General features: G+C 39.7%; 1 protein-coding gene across 1 annotated transcript in view; it reads right to left on the reverse strand.

The window, feature by feature from the left end:
• LOC144090851 (lysosome membrane protein 2-like) overlaps positions 1 to 17,285 on the reverse strand; it is a 34,402-nt gene that overhangs the window by 12,902 nt on the left and 4,215 nt on the right. The window contains exons 2-6 of the mRNA XM_077622717.1: positions 6,393 to 6,550; positions 4,716 to 4,863; positions 4,456 to 4,647; positions 3,086 to 3,177; positions 2,654 to 2,773 (exon numbers count right to left, since the gene is read on the reverse strand). Coding sequence (XP_077478843.1) covers positions 2,654 to 2,773; positions 3,086 to 3,177; positions 4,456 to 4,647; positions 4,716 to 4,863; positions 6,393 to 6,550 — 710 coding nt within the window. The remainder of the gene's footprint in view (positions 1 to 2,653; positions 2,774 to 3,085; positions 3,178 to 4,455; positions 4,648 to 4,715; positions 4,864 to 6,392; positions 6,551 to 17,285) is intronic.

Consider the following 17,285-nt stretch of genomic DNA (forward strand, 5'->3'; position numbering starts at 1 on the left):
TATGATTGTCCGAAGAATTGATCATGTATTATAGCATCATGATGTATTTATTTAAAAAGTTCCTTTCGCCACCCCAGAAATATTTTTCTCGCTCTGGCCTTGCATGCACCCTATTTTATTTAATATTAACTATATTTTATCCGTGCGTGACGTTAGGGGAGTGTACATGTGGGCTATTTGGCTCTGCAACATTTGGATAAATAGCAGTAAGCCAGAAACTTCTTTGAAATCCCAAAATACCTCATAAAGTGACCAGGAATCCAAATGATTCCAGGAAGAAAACTCCAAGAGGACATTTAAAACTGCCTTTCTTTATTTATTTCACTCCTCATGCGTTCTTATTTAACCTCCACCTAAACGCAAGGCACATTTTTACACTTTTTTGGTGTGGATTTTATTTGTATTTATTTGTCTTTGTTTTTAAGTATTTGGATGTCCATGCATTTTAACAGGGAAGGCTGTCAGCGATCGCTTGATCATTGGGGTTTATGGCAGAAACTTCTGGGTATCTCATGATAGGATACGATTGGCGATACCAGGCTCACGATAATGATTATCTAAGGATATAGAGATGCGGGAATTATGAAAAGATTATTCAGGAAATCATTTTACAACCTTGAACGAACTGAAAACCAATTCATAAGCAAAAAAAAGCTCTTTTCAACCTTCTGCTATGAATTGAAATGAATTCATCAGTAGTAGATGTCCAATCCATTTGAACTCAGAAGGTGGCAGCGAATGAACATTTGTTCATTAACTATCACTATCAATGTTTACTTTAGGTCTTTTTTAATTTTTTTACTTGGGGCAGGTCACATGACACTTCATATTGATTTTGGGTTACGCAACAGGAAATGACTAAGACATGTCTCCAAATGAATAGCCAGTGACTCAAAACCAATAGGAAGTGACCTCTGAGTGCCCACAAACTTGGGAAGGCTGGCTTTAAATGTTCTGATTACAGTACCATAGACGGCATTAAAGGTCCAATTCATTTCGATTGGTATTGACTCTAGTGCAATCCAGCAAACCTGATGATTTCTTCCTTTATTGTTTCTTTTAAACAGTGACACCTGTTTAAAATGATATATCCATTCGGGGTGGGAGCATATCAATAACCTTTTGGGATTCAAAATATTGCTATATTTCGCCACTTGGATGTGTTTTTATATATTATTTTACACCCCTAATTTGCACTCGTTCTAGTTTACATTTGTGCTTCTTTCTTTTTGCAAAGCGTTTGCAATTGGTGCCCGTTTTGTCGTACTTAGCATCCATGCAGTTTTTTTTGGACTATGCACTTAGCCTGACACCTCTAGGCCGCGATAAGTGTGTCATCCTTGTCCGAGAAGCTGAAAGAACAGGAACAGTGTCCTTGTAAATGTTTGCCTTGTAATGTTTTTTGTCCGGTACCCTTGCGTTTGAAGCTCTTTTGTTACCACTTGTTTTTGTTCAACTTTGAATTACAGTGGTACCTCGACATACGAACAATTTGAGATAAGAGTACAGTTTCAAGCAAATATTTGTCTTGAGAGACGAGACAAACAATATACGAGCATACCTCGGACGCGAGAGGCTGCTCATAAGAACATCATGGGCACTGTCTTTCTGGTTGCAACTCCCTCGTGTAATGTCTCTACGAGCGCTGGGCGGAGCGTTGCATTTTTTCAGTGTTTTTTTCCCATTAGTCAATGCGAATGGCATAGCTTGTTCGCTAATACAAGAGTACTGCTACTTCCCGGGCAAGTTAGCAAGTGGTCGTACGTTATCCTATTGTGAGGACATTTGTGTGCATCATTTTCGGAATATTTTGAAGGGAAGACGAAAGCAAACAACCCATCTGACCGTCAGGGTGGAGGCGGGACAAATAGAGCCAACCAGGGAGAAGAAAGGTATAAAAACTGAAAACAAAATTAGAATTAAGTTTAGTGTAAGTGTAATTTTTTCAGTGTTTTTTTCCCGTAAATCAGTGCGAATGGCATATATACTACTTCTCGTTGGCAAGTGGTCGTGCGTTATCCTATTGTGAGGACATTTGTGTGCATCTTTTTGGAATATTTTGAAGGGAATACAAAAGCAAACACCCCTTGATAGGTTGCATCTGAAAGTCAGGGTGGAGGCGGAAGAAGGAAGAAGAAAGGTATAAAAAATTCAAACAAAATTAGGATTAAGTTTAGTGTAAAGTTAGATTAAATTTATTTTTGAGTGTGTCTGTTTTGTAATCTAAGTTCATTTAAATTCGTTTATGTTATGTTACGAGCGCGTTGCTGTGCAAAAAGTCCCTCTGTCTCTGTCCATCTCTCTCTCTCCCCTACACAAAATCCATCTACTTTTAGTACTATTAAACACATTTTAGTACAATTAAACCACTAGTTATTTGTTACTTTGTTAATAGATGGCGAATTAGAACAAATAAAAATGTTTTTCCCATCCAATATACTGTTTTGAGTGTTTTTTTCTGAGGGTTAGAACGAATTAATTTGTTTTTAGTTTATTTCTATGGGAAATGTTCATTTGCGTTACGAGTAAATCGACATACGAGCTCAGTCCCGGAATGAATTAAGCTCGTATCTCGAGGTACCACTGTAATTGTTGCTTGAAACCCACCACTGTAACACCTGTGATTTAACGCAAAGAGAAGGAGGCAAAATACCTGCAAAGGTCCGGCGTGAAGATGTAAATGCGCTCGTCTTTTTTCAGGAGAGGATGAAAAGCGCTTCCGTCAGACCCGTTTATGCTGTTGCTTTGGTTGGAATTCCAAAAGCTCAGCTGGCTGCAAATCATGTTTGCATGTCCGTTAATAGTTTGCCACAAGGTATTTTCTATCATACAATTATACAAAATTGGACGAGAAGTTTTACATGATACAAATCTAAAAAAAAACAAGCATTTGGGATGATAATGAGGCATTACAAAGTTACTTAGCAGCGATTACAGGGTGCCTCAGATCTGAGGGAGAATGCAGGAAAAAAAAACAGACGGTTGGCCTCTATTTCTAGCAGAAAGAAGTTGACTTAAGTAAGCAACATTAAAGAGCTGAGTTTCAAAACATTGACTGGAAAAAAACCCGGGAGGAATGCATTACCTTTGGCCTTTCCATGTTTCCACTTGGCCATAATCCAAATAATTCTGCTCCCCGGTGTGAAAGACAAATTCCCCATCGTTGCTTCCATTTTTCTGGAGGGAGGACAAGTTTTTTGTACTATTTTCCTTCAAATGAGACAAATATTCACCTCCCCCGAGTACATGCATCCTTCATCCTTTATCTGAAAATTTATTTTATCCAGGCCATCTAATTTCTATGATCAGTCGATACTTTGACAACGCGTAAAGGAGGAAATAAAAACATGCCTGATTGTTTGTTTTCTCGTCATTTGAACAGAACTATTCCTTCATGATAACCATATTAAACAGCTACTGCTTAAAATATAAAAATATGCGCGAATCCTTTTTTTGCAGAATGATTGTGCAATGCAAAAAGAAAAAAACGATGAACTTTCTTGGTGTGAAAACGCTCTAAAAGTATACAGTAATACCTCAACATACGAGTGCCCCGACATACGAGCAATTTGAGATACGAGTAAATTTTTGAGCAGATATTTATCTTCACATACGAGACACATTTTGATATATGAGCGGAAGCGAGCGGCTGCTCATAAGAACATCATGGGCACAGTCTTTCTGGTCGCAACTCCCTCGTGTAATGTCTCTACGAGCACTGAGCGAAGCGTTGCATTTTTTCAGTGTTTTTTCCCCATTAGTCAGTGCGAATGGCAGAGCTTGTTCGCTAATACGAGAGTACTACTACTTCCCGGGCAAGTTAGCAAGTGGTTGTACGTTATCCTATTGTGAGGACATTTGTGTGCATCATTTTCTGAATATTTTGAAGGGAAGACGAAAGCAAACCACCCATCTGACCGTCAGGGTGGAGGCAGGACAAATAGAGCCAACCAGGGAGAAGAAAGGTATAAAAACTGAAAACTAAATTAGAATTAGTGTAAGGTTAGATTACATTTTTTAGTGTCTGCATCGTAATCCAAGTTCATTTTCAATTTGTTTATCTCTCCCCTCCACGAAATCCGTCTAATTTTAGTACAATTAAAACACATTTTAGAACAATTAAACCACTAGTTTTTTGTTACTTTGTTAATAGATGGCGAATTAGAACAAATAAAAATGTTTTTCCAATCCGATATCCTGTTTTTGGTGTTTTTTCATAGGGTTGGAACAAGTTAATTTGTTTTTAGTTCATTTCTATGGGAAATGTTCATTTGAGTTAGGAGTAAATCGACAAACGAGCTCAGTCCCGGAACGCATTAACCTCGTATCTCAAGTTACCACTGTAATAAGAAAAGGATAAATCACTTTTTGACATCTACCCTGATTTTCAATCGTGTCATGGAATCCGGTGATTCTCTAATCACTTCAGATGTTTCCCAAAAAATCTACCCGTACCTTGTACATTAGACCAAAAGTGGTCTCGACGTCCGGATTGCTCGGAGCGATGCGGACCAGCAACGGGTCCTCGTAGCCCCACAACAGTTCGTCCACTGTGCGAGTGGTGAAAAGGCCGCTCCCGATGGAATTCATCCAGATGGATACCATGGAGGATTTCCAGAAACTTCCTTTCACCTTGTTCATCACCGCCTGGGAAGGACGGGGACTTGAGGCAAATGTACGCAGCTGCAGCTGACCTCGAGCATTACTTTCCTCACCCAAGCAGGTATATTGACAGTAGTGATGTTATCCGACGCAGGGTCGCCAACAGACTTGTCCCTCAAGAACACAAAGCTTTTGGTGTTGTATCCCGAGACCATTTTGCCGTTGTCCACCATGCTCACATTTTCTTTAGTTCTGTATTCCCTTTACGAGACACCAAAAAAATATTTCACCATCTTTGACACGCTACAATCATAAATATGACAAATCGAGGCTACCTGGAAGGAACTATCTAGCACAGCAACATTTAACATTGATTTGTGCAGAGATCACACTTTAACTTACAACTTTTACATTTAACTTTCATTCATCTTCCCGTAAAATTCCTGGGGCCTATCCCAGATAACAATGCGTAGGATGTGGACTACACCCTGAACTGGTTGCTACCAATCGCAGTGCTTTTTTACTTATATTAATACTGTAATCCCTCGAATATCGCGGTTAATGTAGACCAGACATGTCCGCGATAAATGAAAAACCGCAAAGTAGGAAAATAATTACTTATTTAAATTTATTTTATTGAAACACGCACTTTGTGGACGAGCACCACTAATTTCACCAATTTCGTCATACGCAGCTGGGTATGATGACAATTAGGCTTTTGACGAGTCAATGATGATGACAAAGCCTATGTCTGATTATTTCGTTATATGCAGCTGTTGTATAATGACAATAAAGGCTTTTGATTTGATCCCTTTATAACTAACTAAATACAAAAAAAATGTACCTATACAGAAATACAAGTACACAAGTACAATGATTAAAAAGTGTCTCTCATTTTTTGAACCGCTTTATCCTCACTAAGGTCGCGGGGGGTGCTGGAGCCTATCCCAGATGACTTCGGTTCAGAGGCGAGGGACATCCTGAATTGGTGGCCAGCCAATCGCAGGGTACACAGACTCAAACAACCATTCATGCTCACACTCAAACCTAGGGGCAATTTAGAGTGTCCAATCAGCCTACCATGCATGTCTTTGAAATGTGGGAGGAAACCGGAGTACCCGGAGAAAACCCACGCGGGGAGAACATGCAAACTCTACACAGATGGACCGAACTGGATTCGTACCCTGGACCCCAGAGCTGTGAGGCCGATGCACTAAGCACTCAACCGCCGGGCCTCGTTTAATATAAATATCAATTATTTAATTCACAGTTAACCCCTGCGATTGGCCGGCCACCAACTCATGTTGTCCCCCTGCCTGGTGGCCGTTGTTATGTGGGATAGGCTCCAGCACCTCCCGCGACCCTTGTGAGGATAAGCAGTTCAGAAAATGAATGAACAGCTGATAAGTAGTTCAGAAAATGAATGAACTAATGGAAATTTACAGTTAAATCCCAATGAAAATAGATTGGACCCCAAGCGCTGTCAATGGTGGCCAGTAAGTAAACATTTTGGGCCAAAAATAAACAGTTCTGGCCCACATGGGATCTATTTGGCATGAATACGACTAACCAAACTGAGTTTGACACTCCTGAGTTAAGGCCACTTTTAGTTTAGTTTGATTTGTTTTGTATTTCCTTAATTCATAGATGGAGGTCCAATTGATTTGAAGCGTTCAAATGGATTGGATCTCTACTAGTGACAAATTAAGGATGAAATTCCAACTGATTGATTGTCTATCATCATCAATGAACTGAAATAGCAAACGCGAGCATTGATTCTTGGAACTCACCTGTATGTGTAGGGCCCAACCTGGTTGACCACTGGTTTGGCGCCATCGAGGATCTCATCCACGTTGGTGACGTTAAAGAAGAAGTACTCCATGTAGACAGGAGGAGGTGGCTTCTTCCATGACTCAAAAACACGACTGCCCTCCACCAAAACAATTTCCTGTCGAAGATTGAAAATATTGACTAATTAAACTTTCAGCACTGATAGTCTCAGAATTGCACATTAAAAAAGGAACATATAAAAAATTGTTGTAATGTTTTACATATGATAACAGATGTTAACAGGCTGAGAGCTAGAAATCTAAGTGTAATGAATAGTACTGTATACGTTTATTTTCTTTATTTGTTTAATATATCCCCAGATTATTTATTTATTTGTTTAATATATCCCCAGATAAGTTCTTTTGTTTGTATTCATTAATTGTTTCACTTCCATTGACAGTTATAGACATCCAATCCAGCATGGAATGTTTGTTCCTGGTCTTTCATTTAATAAAAGGTAGACAAAAATGCAATTTACAATCTGCGTAGTCCAGTGCAGACTGCATAGTTCCTCATTGTGCATTTTTTTAGCTTGAATATATGAACAAATATAATTACGGTGTGGGAGTATTTTAACAAAATTAGTTATTTTGTGTAATTGTGCAATGATTTTTCTCCACTTAAAACACATCATAAATATTTTTTTTGTTGGCGACTAAAACTGCTAAATGGCATTTTGAAAGAGGAAAATGAATTTGATACAATAGTAAATTGAGTTAAGAACTGAACAATTTATAGAGTATTTTGACTTAGGAATAGTTCAAATTAGGCGGCATGGTGGAGATAGTTATCACGTCCGCCTCACAATTATAAAATCGAGGGTTCAATTCCCGGTGGGTTCCGACTTTATTGTGCAGCGTTCTCCCAGTGCCTGTGTTTGTTTTCTATTGGTACACCGATTTCCCCTCCAAATCCTGAAAACATGCATAGCATGCTAACTGATCACTTCAAATGATACCAAGCTATGAGTGATTGGTTGGTTGTCTCATTGTACCCTGCGATTGGCTGCCAACCCATTCAGTTGGCTGGGATAGGCTCCAGCACCCCCGTGACCCTTGTGTGTAGAGTAATTTAACAAGGTTAGCTCATTATATTCTGTCTAATTGTGTTCTGTTGTATTTTCAGGGATGCAATGCAGCAATATTTTTCTCAGCTTAAAATAAAAAAAAATGGTACTATTGGCAGCTGAGACTGATAAATGGCATTTTCATAATTTAAAGAAAAAATTGAGTTAGGAACAGAAGAATTGAAACTATATTTTGACTGAGGACTAGTTCAAATCAGTTGAGAAATGTGGATGTTGAAATTTCAAGTGATAAAGTTTAAAAAGAAGTGGCCACATGGTTGTATCAAGATGTTGTGTACAAAAAAAGAAAGAGAGAACCCAGAGAACAAAAACATATCAGGGGGGCTGTAGAGGGTGCCTCTGTCTGACAAGAGCATTGGCCATGCACATGAATGGTCTTAGGGGAGACCCACCATAGTTCCATTGTCAGACGGTTGCCATTAACAACGGGCACTTGGGGAGAGTCAGTGACAGATCATGTGATGCATAAGGCTGGACTCCCAATGGTTGCGCGGGACGGCAACTTTAATGATCTGGGCCACATTCCTCAGGCCTGAGCTCTATGAGGCCCTGGCACCGCACAAGCAGCCGCTATGAAGCTAAACTCTTTAAAAAAAACACTGCGGGGGACAACTTTTCCGATAACGATTATCTCACCATATGGCGATATGGCAATTAGGAATAAACGGGTCAGGAAATCATCTTACAATATTTTCCAGTGCAACTAAAACAACCTCTTTTCATAATTCTGTGGTTAATTTCAATGAGTTTATTACTGGTAGACCCCCAATCTGCTTGAAGTGGGAGGGCTGGCAGCAAATGAAAGAAAGATTTTATTCATTTTTAACAGTGGTTATCCTGGTCAGGGTCAAGGGGTACTAGAGTCTATTCCAAAAGGCGGACTACACCCTAGACTGGTCCCCAGACAACTAATTGCACTCACAATCACACGGCCACCAAGTGGGAATCGATCCCACATTGTCTGGAAAGAGAACCATTGCAACAGGCTTTGTTTTTATAATTCCCTGTTAATTTTCGGTCATTTCAGACAACATTTCTGGGTCCCTTAATGTTGATCTCGGGCATCCAGATCATTTTTTCTGTTGATTGTTGTTGATTTCATTTGATTTCCTGTTGTTTAAGAATTAAAGTTCATTTGCTCATTTCCAGTCAAAATGGGCAAACAGCGAAAAATGTCGCAAGCAACCTGTTGGTTCCTTTTCTTTTAAACTGTGACACATTTGTATCATGATCTATCGAGTCTCAACTAACGCATATCGATTACCTTTTGAGAAATAGTGTTGTGATGTATAACCATTTGGACGGGGAGCAAAAGAAGAGGATTAACGGGGGATTACCGTATTTTCGGACTATGAATCGCACCTGAATCCAAGTCACACTAGCCAAAGAATGCACAATGAAGACGAAAAAAAAGTCTTACTGGCGTATTAGTTGGATTTTTCGATGGCCATTTTGTAATTTACCAGTAAACAAGAACAAACATGATACATTAAGATAATAGTAAAATAGAGAACCACAAACAACTATTGCCTAAGAAAACACAACCTAAACACAGTGTTAGCAGTAAGAGTTAAAAAATAAATAAAAACATCAGTCGAAATGAGTATAAATTCCAGGCCCAGCCAAACTAAGAAAAAAGTGTGACTTATGGTCCGGAAAATACGGTAGTTTGCTTCCAACAGCACACGAGATGGAAATTTCAGTTTGGCCTAATTGTGTCATTTTGATTCAAAGTAGTTCCTGGGTGTAAATGAACCCATAAGAAGGGGCGCGCGCCAAAGTGTACTGGGACCCCGCCTCCCGGAGCCTCTATTCTACTGATCTACAGACGTTTGCAAAGTGGATGGGGACAATAAAGCTGTCACCTTGGATTGAGGAGAGCAGAGAGCTTTTCTAGTGCTCTCCTTTCATGATTTGTTTCTTTCCCTACATGGCTGCCCTCCCAGCATGCCACATGAAATAATGCATAGAAAACAGGAACACAGACCCCATCTCATCTACACCACTCCCCGATTGAAAACATATGTAGCAGGTGAATAAGCAAATAGGCGCGTTGCTACCGCTTTGATGTCGAGACGGGACAAAAACACTATGAATGACGCCCAGCCAGAGGATATTCTTTAAATCTTCTGAAAAACACTAGAACATAAACTAGTTCATGCGGAATCGATTGTTTTGGGGTTCCACCGACTGGTCTTTACCAACTTTGTATCCGTTAAGGCAGGGGTGTCAAACTCATTTTCTGTCGCAAGCCAAGTGATATTTACAATTTCAATCGTTATTTATTTATTTGTTATGTGCTGATTTACAACCATTGATACGAGCTTAATTCGTTCTGGGACTGAGCTCGTATGTCGATTTACTCGTAACTCAAATGAACGTTTCCCATAGAAATGAACTAAAAACAAATTAATTTGTTCCAACTCTCAAAAAAAATACCCAAAACAGGATATTGGATTGGAAAAACATTTTTATTGGTTCTAATTCGCCATCTATTAACAAAGTAACAAATAACTAGTCGTTTAATAGTACTAAAATGTGTTTAATAGTACTAAAATGTGTTTAATAGTACTAAAATGTGTTTAATAGTACTAAAATGTGTTTAATAGTACTAAAATGTGTTTAATAGTACTAAAATGTGTTTAATAGTAACAAAATGTTTTTAATAGTACTAAAATGAGTTTAATAGTACTAAAATTAGATGGATTTCACGTAGGGGAGAGAGGGACAGAGAGGGGGGGAGACTTTTAGCACGACAATGCGCTCGTAACATAACATAAACACATTTTAATTAAATCTAATTTTGTTTTAAATTTTGATACCTTTCTTCTCTTGGGTTGACTCTATTTGCCCCGCCTCCACCCTGACTTTCAGACGCAACCTATCGAGGGTTGTTTGCTTTTGTATTCCGTTCAAAAGATTCCCAAAGTGATGCACACAAATGTCCTCACAATAGGATAACGCACGACCACTTGCCAACTTGCCCGGGAAGTAGTACTCCTCTCGTATTAGCGAACAGGCTCCACCATTCGCACTGACTAAAGGGAAAAAAACACTGAAAAAATGCAACGCTCCGCCCAGTGCTCATAGAGACAGTGCCCATGATGTTCTTATGAGCAGCCTCTCGGGTCCTTTGTATGCTCGAACATAAAAATTTGTCTCGTATCTCAAGATAAATATTTGCCCGAAATTTTACTCGTATCTCAAATTGCTCGTATGTCAAGGTTCCACAGTACTTGGATTTGAGTGCTTTCTTACTGCAAACCATCTTATGTTTAGAGACTTCAGAATCAAACAACATGCACTTCATCAACTTCACGTCTTGCTTAAAATTTTCATTTTGATTTGGTCTGTACCTACTGTCTCTGGTTCTCAGTTTGGGTCATGGTTTTTGTTCCACCCAATCTAGCACGAACCATCCAAAAAAGCAGGCTAAAACAAGCAGGACCTGACTGCAATCACTGATTACACTTGTAAGAAACCAGATTGGTTGATACTTGTGTCATCTTGTTTGATTGGAATGAAATCCTGAACCTGCCGCAACTGGCAGCTTCAAAGTCCTGGCCTTGATTTGGACTTGACCTTGCTTTGCTTCGATCTTAGCATGAGAAGGTCTTGTACAGGGGTCGGGAACCTTTTTGCACAAGACAGCCATAATAAATTCATCATCAATCATTTGTAAATGTAATTTTGGCTTTGGAAATTATGACTAAAGCAGCGCTAGTTAGTGTCGGCGCTATTTAAATTGTGACGTGCCAACGTGAAGCTCCCATTGGTCAATGGATTGCCTTCGAGGTAATGTCGCGAACACAAATGTGCCAACACGAGGCTCTCATTGGTCGATGCACCGGCGCTCTAGGTAGTGTCATGAACACAGTGATGTGCCAACGTGAAGTTCTTATCCTTCATTTTATCTTACATATTAGCAGAGATCCATATGCACCCATCAAAGGAGGCATGTCTAACTCGTGAGACATGGGTTCCCGACCCCTGGTCTAAACGTACCTAGCTGTCTTTTAAGAAAGCGTCTCTGCTCCCCAAAGTTTTCAATTTCACTTGATTTTAACATATGTGAGTGGTAAACAATCTCATTGTGGTCAGGACTTGGCTACCATTTTAAAACAGTCTCGGACCTGACATCTTTCAACACAGTTTTGCTATTAGGTTTTATATCATTCTCTCCTGTGTACATTTACTAATATTCCAACGAAGGATCAAGTGGTTATCCATTGCTTGCTGCGCTCGAAGAGGCTTACCAATCAAGGACGTATTCTTGGAATGAGAGCCTTTGGCAGCGTGTCTGTGGGTTGACGCGTCCGGAAATAAATCACACTACTACCAGATTTGTTGTTAGTTGGCACTGCATGTTGAACTCTGTATGTTTTGCTCGAGTGAATTCGTGCGTATTTTATGCAGCAACACCTGCCCGATTCTTCAACAGAGCGCTGCGTCACCAACAGCATCGCCGCGAGTGTCGGATTTCTCTGCCTTTGCATGGCTCAAATTTATTAGAATTGAAGGGCGCAGTGCCAAAGTTTTTAAAGTATTGAAACCATTAATGACAGGTTCTGGGACAGAAAGCCTAAACATGATGAAATGTGCTGGTATCTACAATCTAAATTCTAATATTTGTTCAAAGACATTGTATTTATGTAATCCTACGTGTCCATCGGCAATTTTCCTTGAATGAACTGTTGTCGGATTTCAACCTTTGTGTGTCGTATGTTATTTGAATCAGCTCTTGGCATTCAGAATATGTAATGGGACAGTTGCTTAACCAATCAAGCAGTGTGAATTGTGTTATCTGTGTAGATTTGTATTTCATTGCAAGGGAAATTCGTCATGGTGTGGTTTCACAATGTGCCGTATCATCGCAAGGACAGTGCTCGAGACCGCCTGGTCTCAAGTTGTCCACTTCCTGGTTCTCAACTGAGTTGCACCGAGCATAAAAGATATCAGTAGGCGAGTATATAAAACTAGGTGTGCATTCACTGAGGTTTAGCACAATATGTTTGTTGCACGAGCATTTCCTGTCTTAGTTTCTTTCCCCCCCTTGAGATCTCATCACCTGCTGCAGCGCTTCTCTGCCATCTGGCAGGCCAAGAGGCCTGGTCTGTGGCGGGAGACCAATTTACGATCTACCATACTATTTTCAAGTGTGTCACCTAGGGACGTATACAATATGACCTCCAGCCTTGTTGGGGTTACGTGAGTGAATACTTTACTTTAGTAGAATCAAAGATTTTATAACCAGGAAGTCAAAGCGAAATCTTTTACTCCTGAAATAAACGTACGGTCATCGAGTGAATATTCTATTTTTGTATAACTGTGAAAAAGCAAAAGTGTCACTGAAAAACTTTCTAGTCCGCGTTTCGGCAACTTGTTGAAGTGACCACACTGATTTCTAACGCCCATGAGTTTCCCATTGATGCACCCACTCCACTGAAGGCCAATCAGGTTAAAGACTATTCAAATTAAATCCATTGAGCTTCATATTCACGAAAAACAACATTGTAATCATAAATCAAAGCTCTTTTAGTTCAAATGGTTTGACGGTCAAGCAATGGCAATGACACTGAATGAAACATTCGTTGCCTTTCAAGCGACTTCTTGCATTTGAAATACTCAGTCAAATCAGAAAAAGATTTGTATTTTCATTTTACTTTCTACATACTTGCCTTTAATACTTAATAAAATGGTGTACATTAAAAGCAGCCCAAATTTATGTCCAAGTGGCAACCCACTGGCCTATTTCCACCCTAATCACCTTCTGAGTCGAGGGAAATAAAGATTTGAATCGGTGCCTTGCCAAGGAATTTCTTTCAACTATAAAGATAAAGAATGAATGTTTGCTTAATGTGTAAATCGGGTTGACGGAACATTAAAAAGAGCCATTTAAGGCAACAATGTCACTTGTAAGAACAAAGTAGTCTGCTTCAACCTACTCTACAAGAACAACAAAATTTGACTTATGTTTGTCTCCCTTGTGCCCTGCAATTGGCTGGCCACCGATTTAGGGTGTCCCCCGCCTCTGGGCCAAACTCAGCTGGGATAGGCTCTAGCACCCCCCGTGACCCTTGTGAGGATAAAGTGGTTCAGAAAATGAATGAATGAATGTTTGTCTCCCTTGATCAATTACACAGAAGTTAACACTTGTAGCTGTTTACTTTATTAGTTTATCTTCCCCTTTAATTTAAGCAATTATTCAAAAAATCATGAGTCTCAATCCGATTCCTTGGAAATGTATCTAAAAGGGAAAAAATAGTATTGTATTTTGTTTTCCCCAGTTTGCATTAAAATAGGTGCGGCCTGGCGGCTGAGTGGTTAGAGTGTCGGCCTCACAGTTCTGGCATCCTGGGTTCAAATCCAGGTTGCCTGCCCTGTGTGGGTTTCCTCCGGATACTCTGGTTTACTCCCACATTCCAAAGACATGCATGGTAGGTTAGTTAGACACTTTAAATTGCCCCTAGGTATGAGTGTGAGCGCGAATGGTTGTCTCTCTCCTCGTGCCCTTCGATCAGCTGGCCACCGATTCAGGGTGTCCCCCATCTTGTGACCGAAAGTCAGCTGGGATAGGCTGAATGAATAAAGATATCTAACGTTAAAACCATCTAAGACATTTATGAGCGAGAACTTTTTTTTTAGCAAATCAGCTGTGCAGGACAAAATACGGTTAGATTCCATTTATTCATTTTTCTGTACCACTTAACAAGGTTTACAGGGGGGGGTACTGGATCTATCCCAGCTGACTTCAGGCACCAGGCAGAAGACACCCTGAATTGGTGGCCAGCCAATTGCAGGGCACAAGAAGATCTACAACCATGCTTACACTCATACCTAGAGCCAATTTAGAGGGTTCAACCAGCCTACCCTGCATACTTTTGGGATGAGGCAGGAAACTGTAGTACCCGGAGAAAACCCTCAAAAGTCTGGGGAGAACCTGCAAACTCTTCACAGTGAGGACTGACCTGGGAACGAACTCTCGACCCCAGAACTGTGAGGCTTATGCGCTACTGGGCTGCCTTAAATAACTTAGTATATGGAAAAAAAATAGTCCAATGTGATCTCGTTATATCCATATTATTTTTTCTCTCTGAATATTACACTGTATGACTTGCTGCAATTTCCCGCGGCACACCTGACCATTGCTTACGGCTCACTGGTTGGGAAACATTGACTTAAAGGCAGTGGGAAAATTGTCATTTACCCCGCTTCCATTGTTTGCTCACCACACTAAAATGGGTCAAAATGATGAATGCTGACTTAGTATTGTTCTCGACATTTACTGGGAAATCACGTGAGCCATGTGCCACAGTTAAGAATCCACCTCCACTAAAACAACAATAAAAGGTCTACTGCACAACTTTGATTACAATATCCAACATAGGACAAGAGTGAATTATTATTTTTTATATGGGATCTAGCTGCATCTATATAGGAAAGTAGATCATTAATCTGTTTTGGGAAGTATGTTAAAGTGCTAAATCTCACTGAGACCATCTTTTATTGTCTTGTATTGTTTGCGGCATTCAAAATTCACCCTCTAATTCATGTGTCAAAGTGGCAGCCCGGGGGCCAAATCTGGCCCGCCGCATCATTTTGTGTGGCCCGGGAAAGTAAATCATGAGTGCCAACTATCTGTTTTAGGATCAAATTAAAATGAAGAGTATAGATGTATATTAAATTTCCTGATTTTCCCCCTTTTAAAACAATAATTGTAATTTTTCAATCATTTTTTTCTGTGTTTTTAGTTCAAAAATCATTTTGGAAAATCTAAAAATATATTTAAAAAAAGCTAAAATAAACATTGTTTTAGATATATAAAAAACTGAATATTCTGGGTTTTTAATCCAGTTTTTTTAATCCGTTTATTAAAAAAAATCTAAATATTATATCTAAAATGGTCCGGCCCACATGAAATCAAGTTGACGTTAAAGCGGCCCGCGAACCCACCCGAGTCTGACACCCTTGCGCTAATTAAAAGATTCAAACACGGGCAATTAAGGTAATTTTTCAGTCCTGATTTAATTTGTTATTTATATTTATAAAAATGTTGTTTGGTTTTGCTAATGCATGACCGGCATTATAGGGTCCAAATGAACTTTGCAGTTATACTGTATTCATATTTTTTCTTCTTAGCGTATTCACTATGAAAGTTAATAATATATTGGGAAATGTTGTTTGGTATTATACAATAACATAACCAGATAAAAAAAAACAAATATATATATATTTTTTAAATCGTAAAAAGGATAAAGATCGGATGATAAGTAAAAAAAAAAGTTGTTTACGTAGCCATAATTTGCCATTCTTTGCCATCAAAGGTCAGATGAAAAAAATAATGGCAACAGATATGTACTGTGGTAGTTAGTTAATATTTGTTTAAACTCTCATTAACAGCAAAATACTTACAGTCCATTTTGACTAGAAGGGGCTAGCGACATATGGTCACTGGCACTCCTTCCAGTCAAAATGAATTGAACGTCTATTGACGTCAATGGCAGCCCATTGTAGAGATGTACTACACGATTCCGATCACATGATCACGTCATTATTTTAAAGATCGGAATCAGGTGGAAAAGATCAGGTTATTAAAATGTATGAATTCATTTTCAAGTAATATCTCATTGGCTACCATTGACAGCAAGAGACTCCTCATCCATTTTGACGGGCAGTTTGGCATCGATCAGTCAATTTGAGTATTAATTCATTGGCTGCCAGTGATGTTGACAGACGTCCAAGTAAATTCGACTGGCGGGTTGGCAGCGATCAAACGTGATCAGAAATCGGGCCGAGCGAGATTTTAGAGCAGGGGTCGGGAACCTTTTTGACACAGAGAGCCATAAACAATTCCCATTTTCAAATTTTATTTCTTTGAGAACCATATTCAGAATTTTAGTGTAAAAATGTGAAAATGAGATGTGACTTTTTTGGGGTCATTTTACCACTTTCAAAGTTCTAAATGAAGTATTGTGACAGCACTGTTGCGCAGTTGCTAGCCAATGAAAATATGCATGCAGAAAAGTCTAATAAAAATATAATTTTAAAAAAGATGATTAAAGTTAGAGGTACTGTCAGCGCCATAGTGCCGACGTGACGCTCCTATTGGTGCATTCGGGACTCTGTCACCAGCGGTTTAAAAACATATTTTACCTCACAGGTTAGCGAAGAGCCACATGCACCCATCAGAAGAGCCACATATGGCTCCCGAGCCATAGGTTCCCTACCCCTGTTTTAGAGGATCGGATCAAAAACATGGAATTCTCATGATTTTTTTTTTAAATGTAGGGGCTGTAAAGCCACAAAATTACACGTGCAGGGATATCAACAAAGGCGGCCCGGCGGATGAGCGGTTAGCGCGTCGGCCTCGCAGTGGGGCACCTGAGTTTATATCCAGATCAGTCCACCTGTGTGGAGTTTGCATGTTCTACCCGGGCCTGCGTGGGTTTTCTCTGGGCACTCCGGTTTCCTCCCACATTCCAAAGACATGCATGGTAGGCTGATTGGAAACTCTAAATTGGCCGTAGATGGTTGTTTGTCTCCTTTTGCCCGCCCTGTGATTGGCTGGCCCCAAATTCAGGATGTCCCCCGCCTCTGGCCCGAAGTCAGCTGGGATAGGCTCCAGCACCCCCCACGACCCCAGTGTGGATAAAGCGGTTCAGAAAATGAGATAAATATATCAACAAAAGAAACAAAAAAAGTATGTTTTGTACTGCGCAACTTTTTTTACAAGATCAGAATCAGCTAGAAAAAAAAAGATACTATT

The sequence above is a fragment of the Stigmatopora argus genome, chromosome 16 (genome assembly GCF_051989625.1).
Source record: "Stigmatopora argus isolate UIUO_Sarg chromosome 16, RoL_Sarg_1.0, whole genome shotgun sequence".
Taxonomy (NCBI): Eukaryota; Metazoa; Chordata; class Actinopteri; order Syngnathiformes; family Syngnathidae; genus Stigmatopora; species Stigmatopora argus.